Below are 14,979 nucleotides of genomic sequence, written 5' to 3' on the forward strand. Positions count from 1 at the left end.
TTGAAAGGTACATATTCTAGATGCAAACCAATTTTGCAACACAAGCGACAATGCTGCAAGCGTCAATAAGGGTTGAGCGGTTTGCCTGGACGTTTCCCCTTACTGCCAAATTTCGCAAAGGGTTCACTCAGAACACCACGAACCCGTCTCATAAAAACATCAAGACTGAGAACGATGGAATGACGACGATATACTTCTGCGCCACCGTTTAAAACCTTTATGGGTTTCATGACCTTAGTTTCAGCGACGTATGATCGTCTCAAATCATCTGCAATATTGTATGACCATTCAATTCTTCACCGTTCCTCGTATGCTCCTGTTACTGCATGTGATGTGTTATTGCCTCTTCCAGATGGCCTAGAATTTAATTAGCCACAGCCCGTCATTGCGGGCACCTATTGTGCAGCTTTGACAGCTTTTCAGCCAGGAATAAAAAGGGTTCCGTATTCTTTGTGCCATCCAGTGCAGTTTTCAGATTCGTCTATTGAAGGATACAGCACTTCGTCGTTATCTTCTGACGTTTAGAAATCCTGGTAACTGTGCCTACTATTCACGACATAATCCTTGAATTCTTGAACACAGGTGTATGGCCACGTTTAAACTTTACCAATGATTTTGCAAATAACGCATCCGTCCTGCTGTTGCAATGATGTTATGGGGGTTCTAAAGCTTGCGTTACCATCCAACCAAACCATGCCTGGTATTTGGAATGTTAGCACGAACGCGATTTAAATTTTATTCGTTTCCACGGCCGTACGCTTACAAAGTCAGTGTGCAGGTGACGGTTCTTTAAATCCCTACAATCGGGGACATTTCAATTAACAACCCCCTTATTTTCAGGTATAAAATAGGTAAGATTTTACGGTAAATACGACAAATAATTCAGTTTACCGTGGCCCGCACATCGATCAGGGTACTTAGAGTGACACATATTTATTGGTGATTATCATCAACGGTCCCTGTCAGCCTTTGGCCGTCCAACTTGGCTCTAAACAAGCTCTAGCCAACGAGAGTGACAAACGCGGTGTAACGAACGAATTAACTGAATCTGCCCCCACTAGCGCGTAAATGTGGCCACTGTGACATTACTGTGACGGGGTGATTCCACTTCACTGGAGAACCCCGGTGATCAGAAATTTCATCGCATGCGGCCATGACCCATCGGTGTTACTCACAATCGGCTCTGGGCTGGTTTAGTTTATTTACAGGTGAATAAAAATAATCCAAAGATTTTTGCGTCTCACAGAGAAGGGGGAAGGAAGCATACAGAGATATTACTATCGAAAAAATGACAAGCAAGAATCCAGCAAAAGTAACTTCGGGTTCATGTAGTTTATTTCCATTGCACTTGAAAGTCGATTTAAGCGCCATATACAATTAAAGACAGTTTATGATACGAGAGGCAATTACCGAAATCAAATAACAGCAATGCAAAACTGATAAAAGCTCAATATTCGATGATCATATACATGTATATAAGAAAGTATACGTCTGGATAACGATCGGTCATCGCAAACATATCACCGATTGTTTCCGGCTGTTAACGAAGACGCAATGGGAACAATTATTCGGACATTTTCGGAAACGGGAAGAATTATTGATGACACTGATGATCATCTCAGCAGACATCGGCAGCTATTTGACTACGAAGGGTCAGAATTGCCACTTCAAGGGCAGAAAATCGCATTCGGCACAACATGCACGTACATGAAAGTGCGCAGACTGAACACTGAAGCGTTTAATGCACAAAGGCGATGCATCACACTTGGTCCCAACTATAATTCATCGCTAGTTTGGTACACCTGCCCTACTGACGCAGAAAAAAAAAAGCGCATTCCCCTCGTACGGCGCAATTTGCCAAAGCATCTCTCAGTCGGCCATTGTCGCGGGGACCATAGCAGATGGCCAAGTGACAATACCGCGACCCCCCCCCGGGAAAACGGGGAAATTACAACCAAACATCCAATCGCACCTTTCCCTTACAAAACACCTGCTTGTCTTGATCTACGCACCTTTCGCTTGAACATCTTTTGTTTGGTTTTCTAAAGATCCAGTTTTTCAGATACATATACTGCAGATCATAAAAGGTAGTGTAGGCCTATAGCAGTTCCATATACTGCAATTTCCATATATTGCAATTTGTCAAAATTGGCCGATGGGGGGGGTTGTGATTTACTTTGTGTATCATTCCACGAACTTGTTTCATTTTTTGAGAACACAGCTCTGAGAAAAATCAAAAGAAAAAAAAAACTCATCATTTTTAACCCTCGAAGCGCAGCTTGTGTAATTTGTCTCGCAAAAATCCATGGGCCACAGGACGTTCTGGAGGGCCTGTACACAATGGCCCTCGAAATGCATTTTTCCATGCTTCGCGTCAGACTAGTGGTTAGCAAATTTACCTTTCAATTTTGTGATTCCTTTTCAACAATGCAGCGCGGAGAATTTATGTAATAATAAACGTTTCATAGAGCACTGAAGTGACTGTGCGACCCTACATGTATGAGTGTGCATGCGCACACACACATATACATGTATATACCTGTTTTACATACAAAGCGTGGACATTCCTTTGTTCTCCTGTGGTTAAGGAAACTTGAGGAAAATTCTCCGTTTTTCTCCAACTAGGATAACTCCTTCGAGCTGGTTTTTTTATGATAATTTCCTGGACTGTTCCTCTGTATTTTGCAACGGATAACCTTGACCCCAAAATGCCTCTGGAACGTTTTTCAGAGAGGAGAAAACATTGTGTGGACGTGTGCGAGTCCACACAACGCTGTCATACCCTACATTATGTGGACTTCTTTTATGCACAGGTCCACACTGTGTATGCCACGCCTGCACACATCGTATGTAGCTCTTTACACGAGCGTCGGTCAAAAACCGTCTACACACCGTCAGTGCCCATCATAAACACTTTATAAATCAACAAATACGGTAACTATCCTTCTATTTTGGGCATGAGAGCTATACTGTTGTTGGAAAAACTGAGAGCTAAATGGCTCGAAATTGGAAAATCTGTTCGAGAAACCACTGACTCCGGTACGGAGCTTCGAAGGAACGGCTCTTGGATCTTGGACTAATCGACAGTTCCGTTTGAGAGATCTTGGAAATCCTAAACACTGCCTTTAAGGAAACCCGCCCTCTAATTTGGAAGTAGACTTTTGTGCAATCGTCCGTTTTTTCTCAGTTTTTGAACTACGCCAAGTTTGGAGGACTCTCTACGGTCTGCACATCTTTTGAAATCAAAAATATTCTGACACTGACCAAAATGGGACCACGTATACTGTTTCCACAACGCCCTTGAGGCTGCAAAGAAAGTGTCAACAGGCGACACTACATCAATATAAGACACCTGTACGTCCTTACACCTACAGGGTACATTACGAACACTACCTACACAACACTGACATGAATGTATACACAAACCATAATAATATGTACATGTATGGTACACTGTAAGCACTTCATACACACAAGCGTGACTCTTTGAATATTCATCACACATACGGGTGGCTATCTCATGATTACTTTGGTTAATAAAATAAACATGTGGGTTGGCACATGATAACATTTTACATTACCTCCAAAGTCCATAAAATGTTTTCTGCAAGAAAAATATATCTTGACTGATTCCCACGTCCGCTTAGATGTGCATGTATGTACACTATTTTTTGTTTGTCTTTATTAAAAATCAGAAAGTCTTGATATTTTTCTCTTTTTATGTGACCAACATAAACACAGCATCACGCAGATTCCATGCAACAGCGGATCAACCATGTTAGGTGCATACCCAAAACAGCATAATACAACTGAACAAGCCATGCATAAACAAACAAAACAAAACAAACAAACCAAAAACTGCGGACGGTAACGAAACTTTCTGGTAAAAGTTCGAGAAAAAAAACTGCACTGAAGGGCACTAATGGAAGGACAGATGATACTATGTACTAAAATCTCCACTGTATGCTCTGAATCATGTAAATTGGAGCTGCGGATGTGATGTTTGTGAGTGTATTCCTGCATGAATATCCTCAACTCCAGTCAAAATACATTCATCAAGCAAGATATAAATTATTTTCAAGTGATTTTTTTTTAGAATAATTACATATTGGAATGCAGTACCATACAGAAAGATTAGAACTGCGACTCTGCTGTGAGTGGAGTGGGCAGGGTCTAATCCTGGGTAAAGGCAGAGGGGGATGTGGAGATGTACATGTACCTTTACGAGCCAAAGATATCTCAGCGGGGAACACAACAAAGGGCATGTTCATTCTTCTTCTTAGAGAGAGCACTATTTGCAGGGCTGAGTCACGTGCATTTTGTATTAACCGTAAGAAATGAATAAAAAGAAAATGTCAAATGAAATAAATTAAACATGCCTGCAAATTCATCATTTCTTGTTTTTCGTTTAGAACTCGGTCAATAAAACTGCCTATTTTGGGGGTCAACTTTTGATACGAGTTGTAATCTGCCATTATAAATAAGCCAAGAGGAATGCTTGACCACATTTAACACATAATAGTAACAAAGTGAACTAATGTGCACTCTGTTTTTGCACTTATTCATGAAATTTGTGCTAAAAATCTTTTTTTTCTGTATTCTAAACAAATAAAAGGCCTCTTCTTTTTTCAATATTGAAAACGGAAAGAGGCCTTCAACTTGTTCAAAATACGTGAAAACCATTTAAGCACAAATTGCAAGAATATTGGCAAAAGACGCTTAGCAGTACAAACCCAATTACACTGATAGCAAGTGCAGTATCATTGGTGCTTCCAGAGATTTTTCTTTCCAAGAAGCAAAGACAACTTAACTTTAAACAAATATGCACCAGCCACTCGGTGACATCTCGTAAAGTGCATCTGTGGTTACAGAGCACGCAAACACAATGAGGAACCTCTTCATGGTGGAAATCACAAAAACACGGCCGGAATCGGGAATGAGCCGTTTGTAATCAACACCACCTGCTGTGGCTGACCTAATAAAATGCCGTCCAATGAGACCGTCATCCAGTTAGGACATACCTAGTAGGCCCATATTGAAACTGCACATACATGCACAGGCCATCCTGAGCTGTATTCCAGTGAAATAAAAAAAAGGGAGGTCATTTGTGCCAACTGGGCTAATCTAAAGGTCGTAATAAGCTGCCCAAAATATCTGCGATATCTGGGGGCAGAGGTTGGTTGGAATTCTTGAATATTCCCACATTTCAATGGCAAGGACCTCCACTGTACCGGTAGGCCCATATTAAAACTGCATTTACAGGCAATCCTGAGCCATAACTGGGCAAATTAAAAATGTCCACTCTGTTAAGGCCAGTTGGGCCAACCTAAAAGCTGTAACAGGCTGCCGTGTGTCAGCCATATCTGGCAGCACCCATACCCCCCGGCAAAGCCTCGTCAGTCCAGTTCCAGGTCGCTGTCATCACTGTCCTCCTGGTGGGGACCTCGGACAAGGAGCTGCTCCTCCTTGCTCGGAAGGTGGCTGTGCCTGGGCGGGTGGGTATGAACACAAAACAAACTGGTATGAACACAAAACGCGCAGGGCCTTGGGCCTGAGTTTAAGTCTATGGGTTTTTGGACAGGGATTCTGCGTTCTTCCTCTCTTTTTGGGTTTTTTTCAAGCATGCTTTTCCAACCTACATGTCCCATTCCATTCCTCCATCCACTGATCCCGGTTCATTAATGATGGGTTCCACTTCCAGATCTCAACTTGTACGGAGCCACAAAGACTACTTCAAAGCACACTCTTTTTAAAATTACTTGCCAGTTTGGGGAGAGGTTATAAAGTTACCTGTATTTGTCTACTACCCCTTTAATTTTTGTAGATACATGTATATTAAACTGTTTCACACATTTCTATGTGGCCGTAAAGGTATCGTTAGTGTATGAAATTAAACATGTCATGTTTTCTTGTAGACTATGTAAACATGCACAAGTAAATAAAAGTTCGGTTTACCTTATACATATAGCAAACCAATCATACAGCAGAAAAACAACTGTGTACTTCCCTTCGCACTTTTCAGGAGTCCGCATGGCATCATATGTAATGTATACTGACATATTTTATGACGTGAACATGTACAATAATGCCCTGCGACATTTTGCCCGGCAGTGTGAGTGCATGTGATACCATTTGGCAAAGTTAGGCTTACACGTAGCTCATTTGCCTTATGCTGACCAACAAACTGCATCAAAATGACTTGTAAATGTACATGTATGATACATGTATATTACATGTACAGTTTACTACCAACACTGTAGGTGTTGTATTTCCAGTGATAACCATGAAACTGGTGTGCTTTTGTATGTGGACAGTTGTTACTCAAGTGCACGATTCTGAAAGTACTTCATTAACACAATCACTATACAGTTGAACCTCATTAAAACATGTCCTTCAAACTTGGGCAGATTATTTTGCTTTAACAGGAACTCCCTCTATTACATGAACCAGGAGCGAAAGCAGTGAAGAACAAAGGATTAGGACCTGAAAATTCCCTTGTTATAAGCAGAATGTTATATCAAGAGTGCTCGCACTGGTATTAACGAGGTCAGACTGTATTCTTGGAATTGAGTACATGTATACATACTCAACTAAGGCAGCCAAGCAGTTGCCATAGCTTGTTGACACTTGCACATCATCTATTTATGAAAATCAAATTTACTTGTATGCACTGGAACTCAAGCCAAAACATCAAGCTACAACTTCAACATGGCAAAGACTTGCCACAGTCTATAAATGAAAACCCCGATCTACACTTACATATACATTTGTACTGAAGGCTAAAAGAAACCCACAAGGTACATGTACAACTTAAAACTTGTCACATCCTCTATTACTGAAAACCAAATTTGCATTTGCACTCAAGGCAACTGCCACGTCGCAGTCGCAAGTCGGACACAGCCTGAAAGCACACACACACAAAAGTTTTCTTGACCTGACATTATCTGATCCAGCACACTGGCTGCTGTGTGATCAGTTCCATCGAAGCATGAAATTGAGGTTCGAGGCGCATCAGACGAATGCCGAGGGAGTCTGCACAGTGGGCTTGCACTTGTGCCATTGTAGATAACAGCGACCGGTGGAGACAACATCCGGAGGGAAACTGAGAGCTAGCTGATGAGGAGGGTTTGAGGGAGGGACGGGACATTCCCTAACAAGGTCCCTGGCATTAGGAAGGGTCAGCTGTGACCCAGACCACGCTGTTGGTGCACAGTGCATACACATTAACGTGGATGTACATGTTTGGAGGTTATCGCTGAAAAGAGGATCAAGTGTTAAGGAGGAATGACACACTCTTTTTTTCATTACATATGTAAAACAATGAGAGGCAGATTCACACGACTCCCTTGATGAGAGGAAGGTGCCTAATGTAATATATATGCATGGGTAGGCATTCACCGCTTCAAGGGGACAAGTTCTTTTGTTAGGGAAATTTGGACCGAGTTGTGGGGACCTCTTCGTTATCTCCATAACGTTTTCGGTCCCCACAAAATGGGTGAAATGTTGAGTGCATGTCCCCACATTGATGGTGTGGGAGGATGGAGTACGCACATACATACACGTGTACGTGTGTCTAGCTATCTGTATATGTATGTGACCAATATTACAAAATGAGTCTGAACAACCTTTTATCCCGTACTTTTGTCCTAACCCCCTAGGAAGTATATAAATTCATATTGAAATTGGAGGATAGGGACTGTTGGGGTTAGAGCAAAGTCAGCTCCAGATGTTTGGATGGGCATGTATCGCTAGGTTTAGAATGCTGATGAAAAGGGAAGTCTAATTGTGGGTGAAGTGTGGAGGGTTCCCAATAACTTACACTGTGCAAGATTCTCTTCATTTGGCCTGCCGGTATTTCATCTCAAAAAAGTGGCTCAGGTAATGGTACCTTGGGGCTTATTTTCATTGGGTCGGATCTCATAAATGTACATGATTTCAGTGCAAAAACTTGACACCGGTTTTTATTGCCAACGTTATCATCCCCAACAACTGGATGCACGTGTTACTGTACAATGCACAGCACGGCCAGGTCCCGAGGAATGACCAGTGCTGAATTTTAATAAAGGGGAAGAGGTTCTTGGGCACTTCCGGGACTAAATATTGACGCTTTGCAGTGAGGGGGTGAACTCAGCCAGACTGTTAGTGCAGGTGTCAGGATACAGACACTGGCGCAATTCTATTAAAAGGAAAAACTAAAGGGGGAATTCATGAAGTGTTGAAGACAGTGAGAGGCCATAATGCCTTCAGAGGATGGAATGTTATTTGTATAGGAGGGGGAGTTCTATATTAAATTGACTGACTCAACACTGTCGATACCACGCGGTTAATGATGAAAGGCCACTTGGCATATATTTGTGCACTTGAAACTGCCCAGATGAAAACACACTCTTCACAGAAGAAAATATTTCCATGCCCATCTCAAAATGTTTATTTCACTGGATAAACATACAGAAACTGTGCCATTTAGTGAAGCATAAAGAAGGGTGGCGCAACCTGTGCTTAATTGCTGTCGGATCTGGTAATGACAGATTGCACAAACCATGCATTGAGGTACATGTACGGCTCACAGTATGTATGATGAAGCAAGTCTCATGAATGGCCCGCCAGAATGGCCCGCCAGCAAATACGTGTACATGGACTACGATGCTGCAATGAACGGTTGTGGTATAAATACGGTACATACATGCAGACATGTAGGAGGAAAGACAAAGGGCGGGGATGCCATTTTTGCATCAAGAGGGGTGTGTTGTGCATGTGCATAAGCTATATTACCACTGACAAGGTCAAAAACACAACCAGAACATAAATCCCTCTTGGTCTTTGGTAGTCCATTCTGTCTTCAGTGGTACAGTTGGAGTGAAAAATGAAGTAACAAGTACAGTACATTGTGCATGATGATGAGTGCTCAGTCCTCTTGCTCTAAGTGAGTGGCTGTGCATGAGACACAGGGTTGGAGTTGGAAGCTAAGATGAGTCAAGGTGAGTGGTATACATGCACCTCTGTCGATTCTCTTACAACAATTATATTTCAAGCGCACTAATGTCATGTGCATGTAAAAAAGTACATGTACGAGTAAACTGTACAAAAGGGTGCACAAACATGTACATATATGTACTGGTAGACAGGCATGCACTTGCAGCTGTATTTGGTGCACTTACAGTGTAACTGCTTTTTGCTACAGCCAGCCCCAAATACCCGCTGCCTTGCGGCTCCCGCCGCTTCCCATAGAAGTGTGTGCTACTGCCACCACAGCCAAGACCTTTTGGACGCGGCCACTACATACAGATCCTCACAAGCAGCTTGCTGGATTGTTCTTCAGCCAGAATCATAGGTACCAGGTGCACATACGTGTATATGTGCACCTTGTGTTACAAGCACACATCCAGGTATGTTACCGAGCAACACAGCAAAGTACAGTACACGCATTCCTTGGCATGAAGAACTTGACAAACTCAAAGCACATTTCCTTATAAATTCCTACTACATGTACATGTAGTCAAATGACAATGGGACTGATGAGTTAATTACCCAATTTTTTTCTCACATTATGCAGCTTTTTACAAGTCTGTTATATTCCGTGATTGAGGACACCCCAAAGGTGTATACGGTGTATGCCTATGCTTGGGCTTGCTAGTGCACCTTTCAAGGAAGGCTTCATACATATACACTGTGTATGTACAAGCCATACGTGGTACAGTACCCATGTGACAGATGTTACAAAAACTGACTCAGTTCATTAGCAAGACATCTGCATTTATGTGGCAACTGCACATAAATGAAGCAAATGTCAGGCACGATTGATGACTTGAAATAATAGACCATTACCCAGGATCACGTACGATACACAGTGCACTGACGTATACCAAATAACCCTGCGCCTAAGTTCCAATTAACTGCACCGCCTCTGATAACTCACATCCGTTCACTGTATCGTCCATCTCAGGTGGCATGCATTACATGTACGTATAGGAGTTAGCATTTCCCCACCCCAGCCCTTCATCATCACACAAACCATGGTTCATAGCCCTTTCTAGGTACAATGTGACAAATGTGAAAACAGCCGCTCTTCTTTTGCCAACTTGAGTGTAGCGGTATGAATGGCTGCATGCTGGGCCAAATTAAACTATTCAATATGCACGCAAAAGCCAAGATGCAAGACTGTATCTTTTAACATAGAATGGACAAAATATGCCATTTTGCCAAACAACCACAATTAGATGATTGAAATTCATGTACAAGCGGCCACCAGTTAAAAAAAAATAAAAGTGCTCAATGTTGTTTGAAAGGAGAAAGGTCTATTCATGCCACAGAGCTGACACATGTACATGTACAGGCACGTAATAGCTAGAACACTGACTCATGTAAAGAGTGATGCCTGCTGGGCATATCCATGTTTGTGCACAAACCTACAGAAACCTCCAAATTTTGTATGGCTTTCACAAACTGATGGAAACCTTTAAAATTTTGTATGAGTTTTGTACTGCTATTTGATTCTGCATAGATCTGTAATCTAAAATGAGGCAACAAAGCCAATGCCAAAAACGTACATAAACACATGATCAGTAAATGAGTGTTTGATTTTGTTCTGCACAAACTACACATAAATGTGTGCATAAATCGGCCGCAGATACCAAATGAAGAGTGGTGTTATCTATGAATGCTGTACTTACACTTTGCAGAAGTCAGAATTCATTCCATCTTATTGCCTTATGTTCAAGGAATACCAGCATGAATTAAATATGTCTGTACCCAGCAGGCATCAGAGCTTCTCCGTGCAGAAATGACTAGTTGTTAGCCCTATAGTAAGTCAGTATATCTCAATGACTTCAGCCCAGAGCAAGTTTCTTTACTTAGCCGAGCTCCGTGAAGAACATGTACCTGCATGTGCATATAGCCCAGACAGGCTAAGAAGAATTGATGAATGACACGCGCTAACAGAAACAATGTACACGTATCAAGAGCATCGTCCTAGAAAAACTCATTCCAAAGCGAAACTCATAATAAACTCCCACGGCAACTTTAGCAGATCTGGCAAACGGGCAAAGTAGCTTCCGCTTATTATCTGCAGTACGGGGCAGGAAAAAGACTGCGAAACTGGCACGGCATGATATCGGAGGGATGTGAATTAATTGCATGACCTGCTTTCCAAGCTGTGAACACCGGGACAACACGACCTGCTTTACAGTGGTCTAGATGGGCCTCAATGTGTGGCACTGTGAGTGGTTCCCCGTGGTAGGCCTTATTGGGAGATGTTGGTCTGACGATATATGCTATGACAGTGGGAGAGAATTCAGAATTCCCACAGAAATCGAAGTGAAAGTTGCGGATGAGACCTACATAAATCATGTAAATTCAGTATTTGATGTTGCCTAAGAGTATTTTCTCAAGTGATCAGTACAACTATCACATATATTTTGGTGTGAGGGTGGAGTAATAGCTTGAGTTCCCTCTGTATTGGGAGTTGACAAACTTCCAATAGCTCATGGGAGTAAAAGTCAACTATCCGCCCAAAATAAACCATGTTATATATTTGTACATGTGCCTCAAACACATTCAGTTGCTGTTAAAATTTCAGGAGTAAGGGAGCTTGGACAACCACTACCGGTGTGTGATCTCTATCTGTGCGTGAGTAGTGTGCACATGTACATGTATGTGGCATATCTAGGGCAATGCTCGCGCATATGTACTTCATCTGGGTGAAAGTTGCGCCGAACCATTTAAAAGAGAACAGTTCAGTGCACTAGTGTATTTGGCTTGAACGGGGATCCTTTCTAGGGTGCCTGGGAAACTGTAAAACTAGCAAGTGGCAAGTAACGATGAATGGACCAATGAGAGTTGGGCTGTCCAAGAACACGTATGACGAATGGTTATTTTTGAGCTACATACGTGTATGTACACAAACATGTACCAGCCAGTACTACAATGCTGTATTTACATGTACATGTATGCACGTGTACACTCTAACCTTCCCCTCTGCAGTTAACAGAAATATGAAGAAATTGAACAGAGAATAAAATCCATCTGGTTCGGAGCCCAACAAATTCAATACATCACCTACACCCAAAAGCCAACAATAGTCCTCACATACAGCTTTTATTATGAGGCAGTTTGTTTCACTTGGATCCGAATCTTGATCAGTGATCCATTGTTGCTCGCCGACCCAAAACCCGCCTAATTGATGGAGCAAACCAGTGTTGAGATCACTGATCGAGATCGGGTTTTGTGTGACACAAACAGGCCCTAATGCTGCTGGCAACCAGTGATGTCACAAATACGTGTACGCACTATGGAGCAACAACAACACTGCCGTCTCGTAGGCCGCTGGCACCATTCCAATTTCCCAATAATCCATCCTCCGTATATTACATCCTGACCTTCTGAATAAATGGATTACTACTCATGGCTCACACCGAGCCACTGGCTATGTCGGTATTATCTGGCTGTGGCCAGGTTTGGCACGCACACAAGTACTAGTACATGTGTAGCCCTACGGGAAGGGGCCGAGTCAAGTCCATCACAAGTCCCTGCTAGTCAATCAACAAGTCATTCCGTCTTGAGCCAAGCCATACTGTTCAAATAAACTGTGGCAACCGCATCTTCCTCTGTCACTATTCACCCTGCTGCTTCTGTCATTGATCTTAGGAGAGGACTTTTGTGACAGAATGGGCTACAACGTCATGCCTCAGTCACTGTTCACTCTGCTTCTGACTTCTCAGGGAGAGGACTTTTGAGACAGACTGGGCTACAACACTGACGTCCCTGGCCTTCATACAGTAAAGCTCACACTGATGCCTGGTTAATAACACCACCAGTAAACTTTCAAGCACATTCATACCAGTCTCCTGCCATGTTACTCTATGTGTAGCCCATTACTGCCTGATATGAGGCAGTGAAGTTGCCAAACTAGGGTTAAGTAGCAAGTAAGCCAAAGAACTGATCTTCTCTCATCCCACCCCCCCAAAAAAATCAATCAAAATTGTGAATGTACATGTACCTGCCATCCTTCAATGCTATACACATAAACAATATAACATGTATAGTACATGTAAAACATGTACTTGAGCAACTCCATAAAGTGCATTTGGCACACAGGAAATAAAACACTAAAATACATGAAGTGCCTCTGAAGCTCAGGAAAGTGGACCGTTCTGTTTGTATTCCCGTTTTTGTATGTCCCATTCCCCCCCCTTCACTCCTATCAATTATTTAAAGTCTATCTGCATGTATTCAAGAACATGCATCTTGACCATGTACAATGTATTAACCCTAACCCTCCTCAATCCTTCACCTGTTGGAGGATTGAGGAGGGTTAGGGTTAATATTTGATGATGCCCGCTGACAGGTGATAATGCCTGCTGCGTATTCATGCGCTGGCACCTGGACATGAGACAGTTTAATCAATTCTGATTGGTCAAGAGTCTGCGCGCACCTGGCTCGCCACGCATGCGCCAAGTCCATAAGGAGATTCTTCTTGGCAGGTATAAAATAAAATGGGCGGGGGTGTTTGGGAAAATGAAAGCCAAATTCTGGAACAAAATCTTTGGAAATCACATCACATCTTCTTTTGACTCTCTGACTAAAAAAAAATAATTATCAATGGGAATAAATATGTACTTTGCCAGTCTTAAAATGTTAAAGTAGTTTAAGACCAGTTCAGGAGACTGAACGTTGATACTGCCCTTGCTTGTGGCTCGGCATTAGTCACGTTCATTCTCCTTAGCCAGTCTCAGATGCATGTTTAAGACCGGCCAAGCACATACCGTTATTTATTCCCAAATGGCAACCCATAAAGATAGATGAGTATAATTCTGTCTGATGCATTCAAGAGACTACAGGGAAGAGCTTCAACAAAAAAATGTACTTCACAGCACATGGTCTTGTGCAAATGACACCTGCCTTGCAGTTGATCTTAAACATCGGCACCAGTAACACAATCAAAGAGATGTTTGGACCTCAAGATTTCACTGACAAAATGTACTCAAAATAATCTTTTGTTAATATTCCTCGGAGGGCTTGTTTGTTTCACATGGATCTGGATCTCGGTCCCAATGCTGCTTTGCTCCGTCCACTTGGCAGGTTCTGGCGTAGGTGAACCGACAACACACTACTGAGTGAGAGTCTGAACCAAGTGAAACAAACAAGCCCGAAGTCAATCTAATATTTGGCATGCCTACCGGTACACGTTGGCACAGATGCATTAGTGCAATTCCCACTGACAGGTTGTTTGTTGTAAAAAGTGTCCCATACCAAAACAAAAGGCTGATTCCCCCCCTCCCCTTCGCTAATTTCCAACGGATCGCTCTTTCCGCTTTGTACTTCACTTACTAGCCAATTTGGTCTGGACTGGCAAGGCCAGATGCGTTTGGGGCTCATCTCCAGTGGTTTACGAGACTTGACAACACGGAGAAAGAAAGAGCTGGGAGAAGAAGAAACCTACATGTAGGTTTTTATAAGCAAGTCGGAGGACGCTGCCCGAAGGCAGCCCATTTTCCCCTACACTGTGATGGAGTGGCCTGGCCAACAAGTCATTAACCAGTCCGGGAGAAAGAAAAAAAGAAAAAAACACCCACTGAATTCCAATAAATCAGCCAAGAACTTCGCGTCTGTCTCCCAATTGCCCTTTCAAACTGAGTTTGTGGGCCATCATCTTGCAGAAGGTTGGCACAAGTTCAAGATGATGGAGTGGCGGCGAGCGGAAGAGGACATGTACATGTAGTAGTCTGCAAACAGGCAATTCTCAGACATACTTGTTTGTAGCACAGCATACGTGCAGTATGTGGGGGAAAGTCAGTAATAACTTTGCACGTGGCCATCATGCGCAAACTAAATGCCAAAGTGCGGCATAAGCAGAATGGATACATTTACATGTAACCCAATATGGTAATATTACTGTAATATGTGGTGCATGTACATTTCACCCTGTATGAACTGTGAGGATGGGCAGAACTTCCACCCCCTCAACATTTTCTCCACGATCAT

General features: G+C 42.6%; 1 protein-coding gene across 3 annotated transcripts in view; it reads right to left on the reverse strand.

Annotated features, from left to right (window-relative positions):
- Nucleotides 1–1,313: 1,313 nt before the first annotated feature.
- The window catches only part of LOC110973986 (phosducin-like protein), a 42,943-nt gene continuing 29,277 nt past the window's right edge, over nt 1,314–14,979 (reverse strand). For all 3 annotated transcript variants that reach the window (XM_087135654.1, XM_087135653.1, XM_087135652.1), the window contains exon 8: nt 1,314–5,487. In XM_087135654.1, the coding sequence (XP_086991780.1) occupies nt 5,397–5,487 (91 nt within the window). In that variant the 3' untranslated portion in view covers nt 1,314–5,396. The remainder of the gene's footprint in view (nt 5,488–14,979) is intronic.

The sequence above is a fragment of the Acanthaster planci genome, linkage group LG04, assembly GCF_054643075.1.
Source record: "Acanthaster planci isolate LZ-2023a linkage group LG04, COTS_SCS, whole genome shotgun sequence".
In the NCBI taxonomy this organism is placed as follows: domain Eukaryota; kingdom Metazoa; phylum Echinodermata; class Asteroidea; order Valvatida; family Acanthasteridae; genus Acanthaster; species Acanthaster planci.